Source organism: Centruroides sculpturatus, unplaced genomic scaffold (assembly GCF_000671375.1).
Source record: "Centruroides sculpturatus isolate CEXI.00-Female unplaced genomic scaffold, Cexi_2.0 scaffold661, whole genome shotgun sequence".
Classification (NCBI taxonomy): domain Eukaryota; kingdom Metazoa; phylum Arthropoda; class Arachnida; order Scorpiones; family Buthidae; genus Centruroides; species Centruroides sculpturatus.
In genome coordinates this window covers 1-15,950 of record NW_019384963.1, presented here as the reverse complement: position 1 = coordinate 15,950, position 15,950 = coordinate 1, and the positions used below count along the sequence as shown (strand labels likewise).

General features: G+C 29.1%; 1 protein-coding gene across 1 annotated transcript; it reads right to left on the bottom strand.

Annotated features, from left to right (window-relative positions):
• Nucleotides 1–1,442: 1,442 nt before the first annotated feature.
• LOC111632466 (rab GDP dissociation inhibitor beta-like) lies at nucleotides 1,443–15,946 on the bottom strand (the record flags this gene model as incomplete). Its single annotated transcript, XM_023376882.1, has 6 exons — nucleotides 1,443–2,226; nucleotides 4,376–4,430; nucleotides 4,658–4,802; nucleotides 10,416–10,518; nucleotides 12,584–12,752; nucleotides 15,855–15,946. Coding segments are annotated over 6 exons (705 nt in total), but the record flags the coding sequence as incomplete, so codon positions are not given.
• Between the last annotated feature and the right edge of the window lie 4 nt (nucleotides 15,947–15,950).

Below are 15,950 nucleotides of genomic sequence, written 5' to 3'. Positions count from 1 at the left end.
GGGAAGTGGTGATGTGGACAGCCACCACAGCTGATCTTGGTACATGTTGATAGAGAAACTGATATGGTAGAATTATTGAGAACTGATCTAGAAATCCATTTGACTTGAGGTGTTAATAGTTCAGTTTGTTTTCATAGACAATAATGCACACCTCGATACCTCCAAATGGAAAGTGAGAGAAAACATTGTCAACCAGGTCCAAAATCTTAATTTCCATTAAGTATGCATGGAATGCTTTAGGACTGCAACTTACAAGTCTCTTCTAAGAATTCATGGGCTGAAAAGTGCTCTGCTAAAGGATGGTAATGTTTCTCTATTGAGTGCTTGAACCAGCCTTGTTGAAGGCAAGAAGTATCATTATGATGTTTATAGTAATTTGAGGTGACAATACATCTTATTGACTTCAAGCATAGACAAATACTAACATCTTAAATACATTTACAAGCTTCTAACAGTTACTTTCATCACAATAGTAGACATTTGTTATTTTATAGCTTTGAGTTATGTCAAAACCTATGCCCAAGCAGTGATTAAATTTTGTGGAAGTGTTTATTTAAATTTGTTTTCCCCTTAATTTAACATACTAGTACAGTGTATTTTAGTTTTAGTGTATGCAGTCTACTCTTAACCTACTTTCACTTGTTTCTGTCAAATGTGATTTCCAAAAGAATTTTCAAATTTTTGATTACTCTCTTTTAATATCAAACATTACAAAACTTAATCTCTTTAAGCTAACTGAATTCCTAAATACAATAAAGTAAACTAAAAGGCTATAAAAAATATTAAACTACCACCAGCATTAACAAAGACTGAGGTGTCAGATGCAATTTTGAACAGACTTGAGAGTTGTGTACCAAATTATTCTACTGATTTAACTACAAGTGATAAGCCATTTTTACTAAATCACTGAAACAATATTTTTTTCTTATATGAGTTCTGTTAAGGCTCAGTTTTTTGAAGGAGTGAGATTTTTCAGACACCACATTACTTGATATTTACTAAATCATTTTTACTAATCACTTGAAAAAAAAATCATACAAATCACTCTTATAAACAGTTATATTACTAATTATTTTTGATAATGTAAAAAGTAAAAAAAATCAATTTAATAAAATTTAAGGAAAAAATATCCAGAGCTTTAATATTTTGAGATGCACTTTAATCTATTAAATTATGAGTAATAAATTTTTGAGTTTACAAAATACTATATAATGCTTTTATTTCAATGTGTAACAATTCAGTTGTAAAAGTTTGCAAATTCTAGAGATAACCAAACTAAAAAATTCTCCTTTTAATTCTGAATCTAAAGAAAGAAATCAGTTTTAATATGCTGTGAATCACTTATCCTGTGTAATACTGCAACTTTTACTATATATTGTATTGTAATTTACTGTGTTTTGTTATATATTATATATAAAACAAAAGAAAAGATCACACCAAAATGTAAGCAGTCATACAATTTAATTTTGTTGTTCCATTGTGGCAATTTTAAGGTAAAAGCCACATTCAAATGTCCATTTCTCAAAGTTGCAATAAAATAATAAGCATTCTTACTAGAAACACATTCTGTTAGGAATGTTAATTTCAGCCAACAGACTTTGAAAACTCAATACAATACATTTCCCATGTTTTCACGGCATCTAAATGGTTGCTAGTTGCTGTGATGCAGTGCGGAGCTTTATATCACTACATTTAACTGTTTTACACAGGCTTAATATGATGTAGCGTATGTCGACCTTTTAAGATTACATTAACCATTGCAAAAATCAGATGGGTTATTGTAACATTTATAGGGTCACATATTACTATTTTTACAATTTAACTGTTGAAACAAATGCAGTGTGAAAAGACAAGATTTTACAGCCTAGGACAATATTCCCTATTGGACAATTTGCTCCCTTCTCATTCGAGATATGTATACATACACCAATTTTTCAAAAGACAATTAAAAATAAAAAATAAAACATATAAAGCTGATTTCTGGAAACTCTCCTGAAACTTCATCATCACAGCAGTTTAAAGAGAACTGTATAGAAAGGATATCTCTAATGACAAAATGGGACGTGAAAGAGCTATTTGAAATTTCTAATCTTGTTCGTCTCCCAAGTTATGCTTGACTTTAGAGAAATCAAAATCTTCTCCAGTACCTCTATGGAAGATATCCAATACATCAAGACAGGTAGTCTCAAAATGAGTAGTGGCATCGTAAGATTCAGAGATAAATATCTAAAATGAAATTTTAAGAATTAATACTTAAAAATTTCATTACCTTTTATTTATATAATAATTAACCCTTTTGCTACAATTATGAATTACTGCTCTCTTTCAAATCTATACAATGCTATTTGAACTGAAACTGAATTTTTCAAGGAGGAAATGTTCAAAACAAAATCATAAAAATGTTAATCCAGAATTTATCATTTAGGATTATGAATTTGGTATAAGCAGCACATTAAAATATTTATAATGTTTATTATTATAAAAGAAGAAAGAAAGAATATTTTGATTAAGTTATTAGTTTACGATTCTTCATTAGATTTCAAAGCATCAAAAAGCCTAAATAAAACATTTTAAATGATTTCTTTTTCATTTCTAGTATTTTAAAAACCAACCCCATCATGCAATTTTATCATCTAAGTCTAATTTCTAGACAATGTGCCCACTCACAAATTCATTCCAGAAACATTCAACTTCTGCATTATAATTTGGTCTTCTATATCACCATTAAACATGTTTGGGATATTGTAGAATTAATGCTAGTCTGTAATCATTTCACAAAATGTCACACAGTGCCATAAATACATTCTGGGGCTTTTTATTCTACCACCACCATAGCTGAAAACCATTCCATTTTTAAAATAAAAACTTCTTTGCAAGTAACAGAAGTGCAAAAAAGTCTCTCTCTCTGTTTTAGGTAAAAAATGAATAAAATAATATTCTTTGAACATAAAAAAGAAATAAAGGCAAAAATTGAGCCTTTATTTCCTTCCCCCTTTAATGATAGCAATGATTCCAATGTTCTTTTAAATATTCTTTGACTAGTCATTAAATATGGACTATACAAATATTGACTGAATTTCAATAACCATTTCATTTACATTGTTACACAAAATTACATAAAAAGCCAACAGTAAGCTTTTTTTTTTTTTTTGGAAAAAAATGTCTTAGAAATAACTTTTAAAAAAATTACTAAATTTTGATATCTGTTAAGCAGTTTTATGACATCTTAAACTTTAATGTAAACAGACACCCACAATTGCCGTAAATATTCAGGCTATATTTTGGAATTAATAATTATGAATTACAAATAAATTTGGCACTAGAGGGAGGTATTAGGCACCATCTCGTATTAAATTTAATAAGTATAATATTTAATTAATTGATTTAGAATAAACTGGAAGAAAAGAATCTGCCCAAAGCAGGCAGATTCTTTTACGGCAATTGTGGGTGTGTATTTGCTAAGCATTGGGTTTCGGTAGATGTTTATATTCGTAAAATTTAATGTTTTTCATTTGAAGATTCATCAAAATGATTTATGTTTTAAAACAATAAGGAAATCAAAGAAAAATAAAAGAATTAAGAAATGGATGGTAGATAAAAAAAATCTGAAGGAAGTGAATGAAAATTTCTTTCAAGCTAAAAGAAAATTATTTCTGACAGTTAAAAAAGATAAATTTTATGTTGCCCAATTTAAAAAAATATTTACCTGCTTTAAACTTGCTAATTATTAATTCTCAGCTAATTGTATACTAATTCCAATAAAAAAAAATCTTTAGATTTTTTTCCTATTAGCAAATTTACAGAAAGTAGCAAAAGAGTTAAAAATTACATATATTTATTATCTGTAATCAGTTATAAATTAGTTATTTCTTTTTACTTGACTCTTATTCTAATTACTTCTAGAAGTCAAGATCATTTTAAGACCGTTGTTCTGTCAGAACAACATCCTCCCACTTCTTTAAAAGATCTTTAATAGCAGATATCGGCATAAATCCGCATTTTCATAAGAAAATGTAAAAGAATTGTTTCTGTCAGAAATATAAAAAGCTGGAATTACAAGGGAAAGTTTCAAAGTTCGGGAGAATACTATCCTATCAGTATATACTGGGTAGAACGTCGATGTCTCCCGCGCTCTGAAAAGTTTTGAATTGTTGCCTGAAGACAAAGGAAGACCAATCGGTATTCGTTATTTTACGTCTCCTCTTTTTGTGTTTGTTCAGTCAAGTGTTCGTTGTCCGATCATAAAAACTTTCGCAAAAGTGTTCGTTATCCAATTTGTTCGTTAACCGATCACCCACTGTATTTAAAAAGTTTAAACTAATGCTAAACTTCTGGAAAAGTGATTTAATTAGAAATTATCATATTTGGAACATACCTGACTTTCTCTGCCATCATCTTTTGGTCTATAAACATCACTCACCCATATAAATCTATTAAAAAAATTAAGGTAAGTAAATGAAAGCAATAACAAAATTAGTAATGATGATTCCAGAATAACTAGCCTAAGTTATTTTATTGTTATGAATGAGTTGCATTGAGAAATCAATTTTTTATTCTGAACATAACAAGATCTTAAAAATATTTGCTGAGAAACTAGGCTTGTGCTGCTGTTATTGAATCATCAAAATAATTATGTAAATTTTAAAAATTAGCTTACTTTTGTCTGATTGGTCCCAATACATCAAGTCCAGGCTTAATCTCATTCTCCGGATTATTGGTTTCCACTGTAGTACTAACCATAGCTACAAACCAACCTTTAGCTGCAACTTGATGAGTGTAAGATACTAATGAAACATAGATATCTGAAAAAATAAATAAATGCAAAGTTGTGTTATGAATATACAAATTTGAAGGTACCTAGATAACTAACAATAATTTAAACTATTACAATTTTAAACATACAGTAGTTGGAAAATTTGTATTAAATGTGCACAACTTTTACGACCAAATATATAGTGTTAGAATGCACATCGAACACCTGTCACAATTTGTTATTCTAGAATAAGAATGTTCTATCTGCAATTTTGGTCAAAATTAAGTTATTGATGCTATGTGAATGTGACCTTGGATCTGCATTCTGTATTTATGGCATTGTAATTTTATAAACTATACTAGAGAAAAGGATTTAGTTCCTCTGCAAAATGCATGTACCCATCAGAATAAGAGAGTTCTGTCTGAAATAGACAATAATGTGTGCCCAATTCCATGAAGGCCATCCATACACACACACACACACAGAGAGAGACCAAAGTTTCAGATGCTGCAGAGTTACTGTCTAAATATTAACAATGTGTCAGATAATTACTGATACAAAGTGCAAGTGTTTGACTATCAATGAGCAGGAGGTGACCAAATCTAGGGATTTTCCCAGAATTACTTTACAAAACTAATGGTCTGTTATCCCTAAAAAATTTACCTTTGGAAAGATACTGCTCTTAGAGATAATTCAAAGTTGAAATAAGAAATCTCCATCACAGATTGTGACAAAACTTTGTCAGATGATAGAATACAACCAATACAAGGCAAATTGGTCATGTTTTGGGTGATATGTGTACTTTTAGTGTGTGAAGCATTTAAAAAATTAACATGAGCAATTTAAATAATCACACTAATATGACAAAGTTGATAATGTGGAGTGACAGCTGCATTCTGCAAAACAAATTCAATTGTCTCTCTTGTAATGGCTGATTTGCTTCAACCTTTTCCTTGTGTGGGAAAATCATGAAATATTTACTCTGGAAAATGCCTGCATTCAAAAAATAGACAATATCATTCATAAACTGAAAAAGCTCTTGATGTTGCTGAGATATGATCACTTTTAACATTCATACAGACTTTGTTCAAGATAGACAAGAAGAATCCATACCAAGTTATTCAAAGGAAAAAGATCCAATTACTTCACTTTCAGTCAGTCTCAGTCTTTTGCATATCAACAGGTTGCCTACACTCTGGTCACAATTGCAGTTCACCTTTGCAAATCTTTATTCCCTTGGATACAATATAAGCTATGAGAACAATATCCTTTACCACTGTTGGTATTTGGATATACCAAAGACAACAGATTGACAAAAAGGAGCAATTCTCAGCTAATGGGTGTTTCCTACAGTAAAGAAATGCCCATCAGATAGAACCAACAGATTTCCACAATTAAGACGACTGATATCAAATCTGTGTTCAAGTGGATTTAAAGACTGATATTGAATACTGCAAAAGCTGCCTTAGAAATAAACAGCGGTGATGTTGCTACTTAATTGCAACATTAGAGGTTTTATGATAATAAATTGCCTACACAGCAATTCAGAAATCCCATGTAAAAACTACAAAAAAGTTATAAAAACACATACATTTTAAATGCTTAGAAAATAAACTTCATTAATGGAATCAGGTTCCTGTTAAATTTAGTTTAGTTAATGTAAACATTACAGGATTATAAGGTTCTATCTGTGCTAAAACTCACCCAATTCATCCCTGATACAAAAAAGGGTCTATCTGTAAAATCACAGAACTATATATCACTGAATATCTATAGATGCAACAAAATTGTATGTAAAAAAATTTATCTGTTGTTTATACTTTTGCCTGTATCTACCATCAAATTTTCAGATCATCTCTTGAAAAATTACACTTTGTACAGATAAAACTCTTGTCTAGCACAACAAATTGGTTTGGTAGCCATTAAAAAAAAAAAAATCAGACTGTAATGCCCAAGAATATTACAATTTAAGAATTTTTTTTGGATAGAAAATTAAGAAAACAGGTGAGTAAAACCTAATAAAATTATTTAAACAGATTTGCTTTACAGGTTGACAAAAAAATGTTAAAATTTATTTTGTTCTGAAGAGAGTATAAAATATTAATTTCTTCACATTCTTCTCCATATTTGTTCCCATGGTAACATTGTTGTTTGTTTTTAAATATGACAAATGTAGAAAATTGGAATTATTTCTTTATTTGAAACTGGAAATCAAATGTCCAAACAATTTCAAACTGACATGTTTCATCAACTGGTTTCAAAAACAATTAAGCAAGATAACTGTCCTGGAAGAAAATGCAGTCAACATTTCTTGTATTTATCAAATTATCCTAAAGTATATCAAAATCAAGGTTCTTACAAGCTAAAAAATTGTCCAGTTTCTTAAAGAAAACAAAGACTGCACTCTTATGCCCTCTTATGTTATTCTGCAGATTTACTGGAAAGAGATTCTTTTCACAAGCGAGAAATTGTTTACATGGAGCAACCACACATTTAACAAAATGAATCTGGTCAGCCAAGATTTCCAGAACATCTACCATCATTAGACACTGTCAAAATCCTTAGTCTCTTTGTCTGGGCTAAAATCTTTGCCAGTGGCAAAACTTAGTTTTTGTAGGAAAAAATTTGCTGCCTAGAGATCTTTGAGACTGTTGTCATTCCTTGGTCTAAAATTTAAACATTTCGGGAATCAAGAATGGACATTTTAACACGACACTGCGCATCTGCCCACAGAGCTAGATCAACTAAACAGTTGAGTAAGGACCAATTCCTGAACGTCTTCATATCTTAATGACATTCTTACTCAAATCTTAATTTTGTTTATTAGTGTGTATGGTCAATTTTGAAAGTCGGGGCATGTGCTAAGTCCCACAAAAGTTTGAAATCACTAAAAAATCCAATGACAATGTAAAAATATCAAAAGTGTTGCAGCACATCCTGAAAATTTAGTGAAATGTTTGAGAGGAACCAAAGATCTGGTGCCAACCCTTCAGTCACATTATAGAGGAGTTTTTTAATCATTAGTTATATTTAGGTTTAGTCAGTCAGTTTATTTTACAAAGCTGTATATAACAGTCTGCATTTAGAGAGAGTATATGAGAATCATTCAGAAAGTAAGTTCCAATTGAACAAAAAACAAACATCTTTGATATTGTCAAAAGTTTACATAAATATTTATCTCCTTTGGCAATCATTACAAATCAAGTTACTTTTGTATTAAAGACAAGATTTTTTAGACTATTGAAAACTTACAAGATTCTTAGCTCAATCTTGCAATGTTGCTGTCAGCACTACTTTCAAATGCAGAAACAGATGGTGTCATGTCTATGCGCAATAACCCAAAAGGATGAGACTATGGATGAGACACTTTTATTATTCGTTTGGCTGGTTACACAGTTAACGGTCAATGATGTCAAGCGCGGGCGAAGAACGGTTCAACTGCTCCTTCGTCGTTTTCCCCCTCTCCTCCTTCACTTCCGTCCCTAACTGCCACACCCTCCGATAAATCTCACACCCCGGGTACACACCCTGATCGGGTCGTATCCACCACGTGTCTCTCCAAATTTTCCCTTTCACTGTTGGTGGGTCCACTTGTTGTTGCATCCCTCACAGATGGAAAGTCAGTGCACGATTGGAGCAGACACAATTTTTCATCTGCTCCAATCAAACTATTTAGAAGCCATTTTAGTAATAACTAGCTTTTGCCCGCGGCTTCACTCGCGTTAAGAAGTATTATTATTAATTAGGTATAGTATGTACTATTAGATACGGCGGCCACTCATCATCAGGTATATGTAACTCAGTGAAAACACAACGATAGCGCGTTTTAAAATACTACTAACGCCATCTATTGTCAACATTTAGAACTAAAAATTATTTTGTTCGTCTTAATTTATTCGTTCCATTAGGTACTGATAGGTTCAAACTAATACATGTACAGTACATCCTACATCATCCCTTATTTTATCCCCATGGGGGTTGAATTTATCAAAATCCTATTTAAGTGGACGTCTTCATCATAGTAGCTCCAATCTTTAATTTCAGTTCAATCAGTCGAAAATCTAAGGAGATTTATACAAACTTTCATCCCCTATTTTATCTCCTTAGGGGTGGAATTTATCAAAATCCTTTCTTAGGGGATGCCTACGTCATAGTAGCTTTATGCATGCAAAGTCTCAGCCCGATCGGTTTAAAATTGACAAAGTTTCATACAAACTTTCATCCCCTATTTTATCCCCTTGGGGGTAGAATTGATCAAAATCCTTTCTTAGCGGATGCCTACGTCATAACATCTACCTGCATGCCAAATTTCAGCCCGATCCGTCTAGTGGTTTGGGCTGTGCGTTGATAGATCACTATGTCAGTCACCTTTGAGTTATATATATTTAGATGTGTGGTCCCTCAATGTTACAAAACAAAATGCCAGAGTTCTGAGTATCATGTCAGTTGTATTCAATAGCCCATAGTATTTTTTTTTTTTTTCAGTCTTACAAATACTCATCTGCATACACTGTTAGTCAGGATTCATAAACTTATTTCAACAAGATTCCTGTTACAAAATAAGTGGGGTAAGATTTTTGATCTTGCTTATTCTGATACAATTATGAATGTCTGATAAATGCAGGAACACAGCAAATATATCAGGACATTTATATCTTGCTCTTCTGGTACAACAGTATGCTGATAAAATTCAAATTAAGCCATCTTCATAAACTACTTAGGATCAAAACAGACTGTTTTAAGAAACTGGTGACAGAAGAAAAAAGCTTGTGCCTCAATTTCAGGTAGTGATTACATTGAAAAATAGGTGTACAGACATGTAAATTTTTAGCAATAAAGGAATGTCCAAAATGTGTCACCTTTGTGATCAGACAAAACTTACTTCCCAAATCGCTCATTTACATAGTACATAAATATTTAAGTTATGCAAGTATGCACATACGTATTTATATGCTGTATTTAATCGCATGTAAGACGATCTCGCATATAGGACGAGGTGTGACTTTAAAGATCAAAATAAGAAAAATTAGATTTATTAATACAATTTTAATTTTATTTCATTTAATCACAAATAAAATATCAAATGAATGTAAATGCACACACATTGTCCCGCAAAAATTACTGGCATTTTAAACTTTAAGGAAAAATCTTGTAAAATCAACAATGTAATTTGTTTATGTAAAGCCGGATGATCGGGAATCTTTTTTGCCAATTCTTAACAGTCAAATCCGCTCCATCAATTACACTTATGAGTTTCTCCAAATTCTGATTTCCGAATAATCATTTGTTTCATGTGAGAATGGATTAAAACTTATATCAGGTTCCATGTGATTTTGGAATTTCAATTTGGAATTCAATTCAAAAGTTTTGCTTTTCCTATTCATCTTTACTTCTGACAATATACAAGAATGATTCAAACTACCAAGATAAAATACTTACATTTTTAAACACCAGAGGGTGAGCATCATGTAATAAATGTGAATTCACATTTCACAAAAATTTATAAAAAAAACAAAGAATCCGTCGCTCACACATATAGGACAATCTAGGTTTTTGAAGCAGTGAAAAATGAATAAAAACAGCGTCTTATACGTGAGTAAATACAGCATTAGAATGTTGCTGAATAAATACTAAAAATGCATATTATAGAAACAAACTTTACCTGATTTTCGGCCTACTTGTTTCTGTGGAATGATGATTTGACAAGATAGTGCATCCTTAGTATTTGGAATAGGATGATTCATCAGACAAATACAACGAACAACCTGCATTTATAATAAAATTTTTTTATCAAACAGTTTAAGACAGACCTCATATTTAATTAGTATTTAAAAATGTTTTGTATATAATTTAAGATAAAATTTAATTTTTATATAGATTAGTCATTCAAATAAAAACAACAATATCCTCAAATTCAAATCTTAAGACTATCTTACATAAAACTACTCATTTCATTTCTCCTACTATTATATTTATGATATCTATTTTATTTAGATACTAGCAGATTAGCCCAGAATTGCTCAGGCAAAAAAAACAACAGCAAAGATTAAGATTATTAGTTTACTTCTTACTTTCTGTGTTTAACAAATATTTTATTATGAAATAAAAGAACTGTTTGAATTTATGGCCACATGCTCATCAAGGTTTGAATTGGATATCCAAATGTCTGACCCTTTCCTTGTTAGTTAGGATAATTTTTGATTATGCTATTTGTCCAAGTTTCTTCACACTATGTAAAATGAAACATCATAAATTAATGTGAATTGTATTACTTTCTTGGCTATTCTATACTGTTATCATTGCACCTATTTGCTCAGAATGGCTACTTTTAGCAGTCATGTTTTTCCATTATTAAGTGACTGATTTATGTAAAGTACAATAACTTCCACACACATTTTTTTTGACTGCAACATAGTTACCAAAGTAATATGGAATAACTGGCAATGTAATAACAATCTACTTGTTTAAAAATGAAAAAAAATTCAAAAATAAGATGACATTGAAGGTGAATAATCAGATGTGATAATTGGCTATGAATGAGACTGAAGCTTATTTCTTGAAAAAAAAAACTATTTCAGACTGAAAACAAACAATACTGGATCCATGATTATCCTGAATTATGGATTAGATTTAATACTCAATTTTTAGTCTTAAGTTTTAATTAAAAAGTAATAAAATTATGTTTTTCTAATAGAATAATTCTAATAGATCTAAGTCAAATATTACAGAATGAATCATTAAATGTCTAATTGGGAGGAACCAATTAATACATCTCTAATGAAAATAAATGAGAATTATAATATTTTTTTTATTGACAATCTAAAAATTATGGTTTCGCCTTACTTCACATATCAAACATTTGCATGTATTGGATTGTGCATCTAAATCCAATCCCCATCTCTCCAGCAAGATTTAAGAGTAATTCTAGAAAGACAGTGCTGTCAGTATGCATGTTCACAGATCATAGCATTTCTAGAAATTAGCTCTTCTAAAAGCAAGAGGAGCTTACCACAAATACTCTATTAAACTCTTAGTCATTCAAAGTGGCCTAATCAAGAAACTACTCATTTAGTACTTTTTATATTTTAAATTTTGAAAGTACTAAAGTAATCATTACTAAAATTTTAGAATTTAATAATGATTGATTTGAAATATAATTTTGAAACATAGAATACAAGTTACTTTTATCCAGAGCAAATGTTTATTTATTAAAACAAAACATTTTTAACTTACTTTAAGCTCAGTTAATTTTAGACTTAAATTTTGGAAATGAAGCATTCTACTAAATTTTGCTCATACACCTTTAAATTAACATTAAATTTCATTATTTGCCATTGTTGTCTATAAATAGCTCTTTTCACACACATTCAACTAAAATAACTTGGAGTTATTTTTCATTAATATAAAAAAGTATTACTATTTTGTTCATTTGAAATCTTTTTAAAATGTTTATCAACTTAAATTTTACAGTTATTGTATATATTGTGTAATTTAATTATTATATTTGAGTTTGGTCAATAGATTTTTGTACTCTTATTAATACTTTTAAAAATTATATTCAATTTTATTGGCTTCTAATTGACATCTCATTTCCATACTGTATATAATGACTGACAATGACCTGAAGTAAGGTAAAATATTTCTTTTAATGAATTTGTTTTCTGTAATAAAAAAATTTTCCATGTTTTGAAAAATGGCCACATTTTCTTTGAATTTAGTAACATTTTAAAACTCCTTTCTGTTCCAAATAATTGCAATTTAATTAATTAATTTAATTTTCAAGAAAAAAAAAATTAAAATTTACTACAATTTATTGTTTTAGCTACTTACTTGTCCTACTTTTTCTGAACGATCAGGAACATAGGATGGGTCACAATATACTTGTTTGCATTTTGCAATCTCTTTTCCAGAACGTACACCAACTACTTTACCATCCTCCAGGACAATTTCATCAATAGGTTTATCCAACATGTACGTACCACCATAAATAGCACTCAATCTAAGAAGTTACAGTAAATTGCATTTACATTAAAAACTTTTCATTATTAAATATTTAAAAGATGTAATGAAAAAGGCAATGAATTCAAGCATTTTATCTTTTATGCAAAAAAATAAATAAATAAAAACTTTAAAAAACTGCAACATGCCTTTATCACCAGTTTTAAAACTTCTACTATTTTTCTATTTAAACATACTTAATATGTAGTTAATAATATGGAATATGAATTTAAGTATTTTGTAAAATATCACTATTTCTACAGATAAGAAGAAATGCTTTTATTGAAATAAAAATTTCATTGAAACAAATTAAAATTTCTTTATGTAAAGATTCTGAAAAAGTTTATCAAGAATTTCTTAGGAGAAAAAATAATTGTTTAAGTTCTATATTTGAGCAATCTATATTGCTCAAATATAGAACTTTAAACTAAAAAAAACTCTAAAAAACAAATTTAAAATACTGAAACATGTTGGAAAGATACAGAACTCTAATGATTTTGCATTACATTGATTTTTTTTCAAAAATTAAAAGCTATAATAATACAATTATAGATAGATAGAGTTAAGGAATTTAAACAGCCATCTTAACCAAAGTCATCAACAGTACGACTAAATTATTTAAAGGAGTCAGAAAAATAACAAATGTATAATCTGTTTTAACTACAAAAAGAAATCAATGCTGAATTATTACTATGTCAACTGATACTACATAGTTGAATTCTGAAATTGATTTTTTTATATCAATATATATATAAGTAAAATCATGCAAAGAAGTTTAAGTATTAAGATAATTTTTTATAGTCATTTCAAAGAAATTTGTGAGCTTCTGCAAATTCTATAAAATACAATGGAATAAATTTGTAAGAAAGTACACAAATAAAAAAAAAATATTTTCCAATATATTGAGAGAAAATAAGATGAAATTCAATGACACTGCCAATATGAATACAAGTGTTTCTACAAAGGCCTCATCCAAATAGAACAATGTCACAAATAAAACAAATGTTACAAAATTTCTCTTATTTGATATGATTACATAACTAGTATATTAAAATAAAGTTGTTTTTCAGTTGTATCCATTAAAAACTGCATTGTATTGATTTAATATGTGGATGTAAAGTATTAAAAAAAACCAATGAATATCAATTGTTTAAATAATCAAAATAAATTATTAAAACAAATCTGATGCATTTTTGGATTATTAACATTTACTTTTATTACAAGGATTAGATATAAACTTCTCAGGAAAGTACTAACATTTACAGATTATGTGAAATAGGCATGCACTAAGTGATGCCTAAAGACTTTTAGTCAAAAATTATAAAAAGCAAAACCAAATTAAAATGTGCATTAGTATATTTAAATAAAAACATATTCTATGGTAACATTGGCAATACAGTCGAGCGTTGATTATCTGAATGCCGATCAACCAAAACATTGGTTAACCAAAAGCATACCAGTCAGACTGCCGTGCTGAATCGAACGTTTTTGATACTAGATTAACTTCTAGAGTATAAATTTTTAAAAACTATTTTTCAATATATTTATTTTGTTTGTACAAAATAAAGAAATAATTTTTAACAATACAACAGCCAAAATTATTATTATAAAAATTTTCGTTAGGCTTAAGATCGACGAAAATTCAACACGAAGTGACACGCAATGGAGAAAAATTTAACATGGGATATATTAATATTCTATTATTGGGATATACTAATATACTATATTAATAATGTATTTTTTTGTACATAATCGGTTATCCGAAAAATTGCTTTTCCGAACAATCCCAGTCCCCAATTAATTCAGATAACTGACACTCTACTGTACTTGTATGCTAAATTTTCATTTTAAAGATAAAATAATTCTGAAAATAATTATTTCAGGATTGTAAAGTTTCAGCTGAACGTCCACTACTATCAAATTAAAAATTGATCTGCCAATTATACCGTATAACTGTTTTTACATAAAAACTTCAGATTAATACATTAATAAACATGCATTTGACAAAGGGCAAATTTATAGCTACAAGCTTCAATTTAAAAAATCAAAAATTCATATTTTTATAAGTAATAAAAAAAAAAAAAAACCAACTAAAATTCAGTGTCTTCATTATAATTTTTCACATCATAAATTTTTGCTATGTGGTTTGTTGTATCTTCAGAGGGTCTCACCTTGGCATGCAAAAATTGTTTCTGAAGTCCTCCCAGTCATAATAAAGTCAACTTTGCTACATGACTATGGTTCCTGATGTATGTGAAGGACAGCTATAATAAAGGCTTTGAAGTTTTTAGTGATTTTTGTGCTTTAAATTCAAAAGTTATTTATCATCCAAGCTTTTAATATCAAAAATATTGCAGATTTTGCCATATCATTAAAAACAAATTTACAGATTCCTTATTTGGATTACAATCAAATTACAATGAAAAAGCAATCATCAAAATGTAACCATAAAATAAATTTTATTTGGAACTGAAACTTCGAAGTATATCTTAAAAATAATTTCAGGATAAAACAAGAATTATACCAAACAGAACAATATTTTATTCAGTGCATAACACTACATACTCTTTCACACAGGTTATTATAAAACTATTACATTTACAAAATTACAGTTAAATCATACTAATAAAATGTGGACAAAATGATTATTACCATCTTGACCAAATTTATTCTTTATTATTTCTGTTCTAAATTACAAGTAGTGAAAATAATTTAATCACAATCACTTATTCTATTCCTACATCTATTAACAAAATACTGGCATTAAACCATAAAAAAAATAAATAAAATGACAGAGCAAATAATACTAAATCCAAAAAGATAGCAATTTGAAATAAATATAAAACCTTAAGCTCAAAACATTATCAAACTTTTTACTAAAAGCATAAAAATGATCTTTATAAAGAATAAAAGCAAAAATCAAGAATAGTCCACAGTGGGTGATTGGTTAACCAATCACTTACTGTATAATGGCTTATTATTCTAAGTTAACCTGTTAATGTTATAATGTGACTTCTTTTTGAAGTAATGTAATAATAAAAGCTTTACAAACATAAAAAAATTAAGGCTTTCAAAACTACGATCAATTTGATGCATATCTTACCGTGCAAATCCTTGTGGCAGTTCTCCCAAACCATAAAGTGGATACAAATATGGGCTTTTTCCATATCGTGCCAGAGAGTCACTGTACAGCTTAATT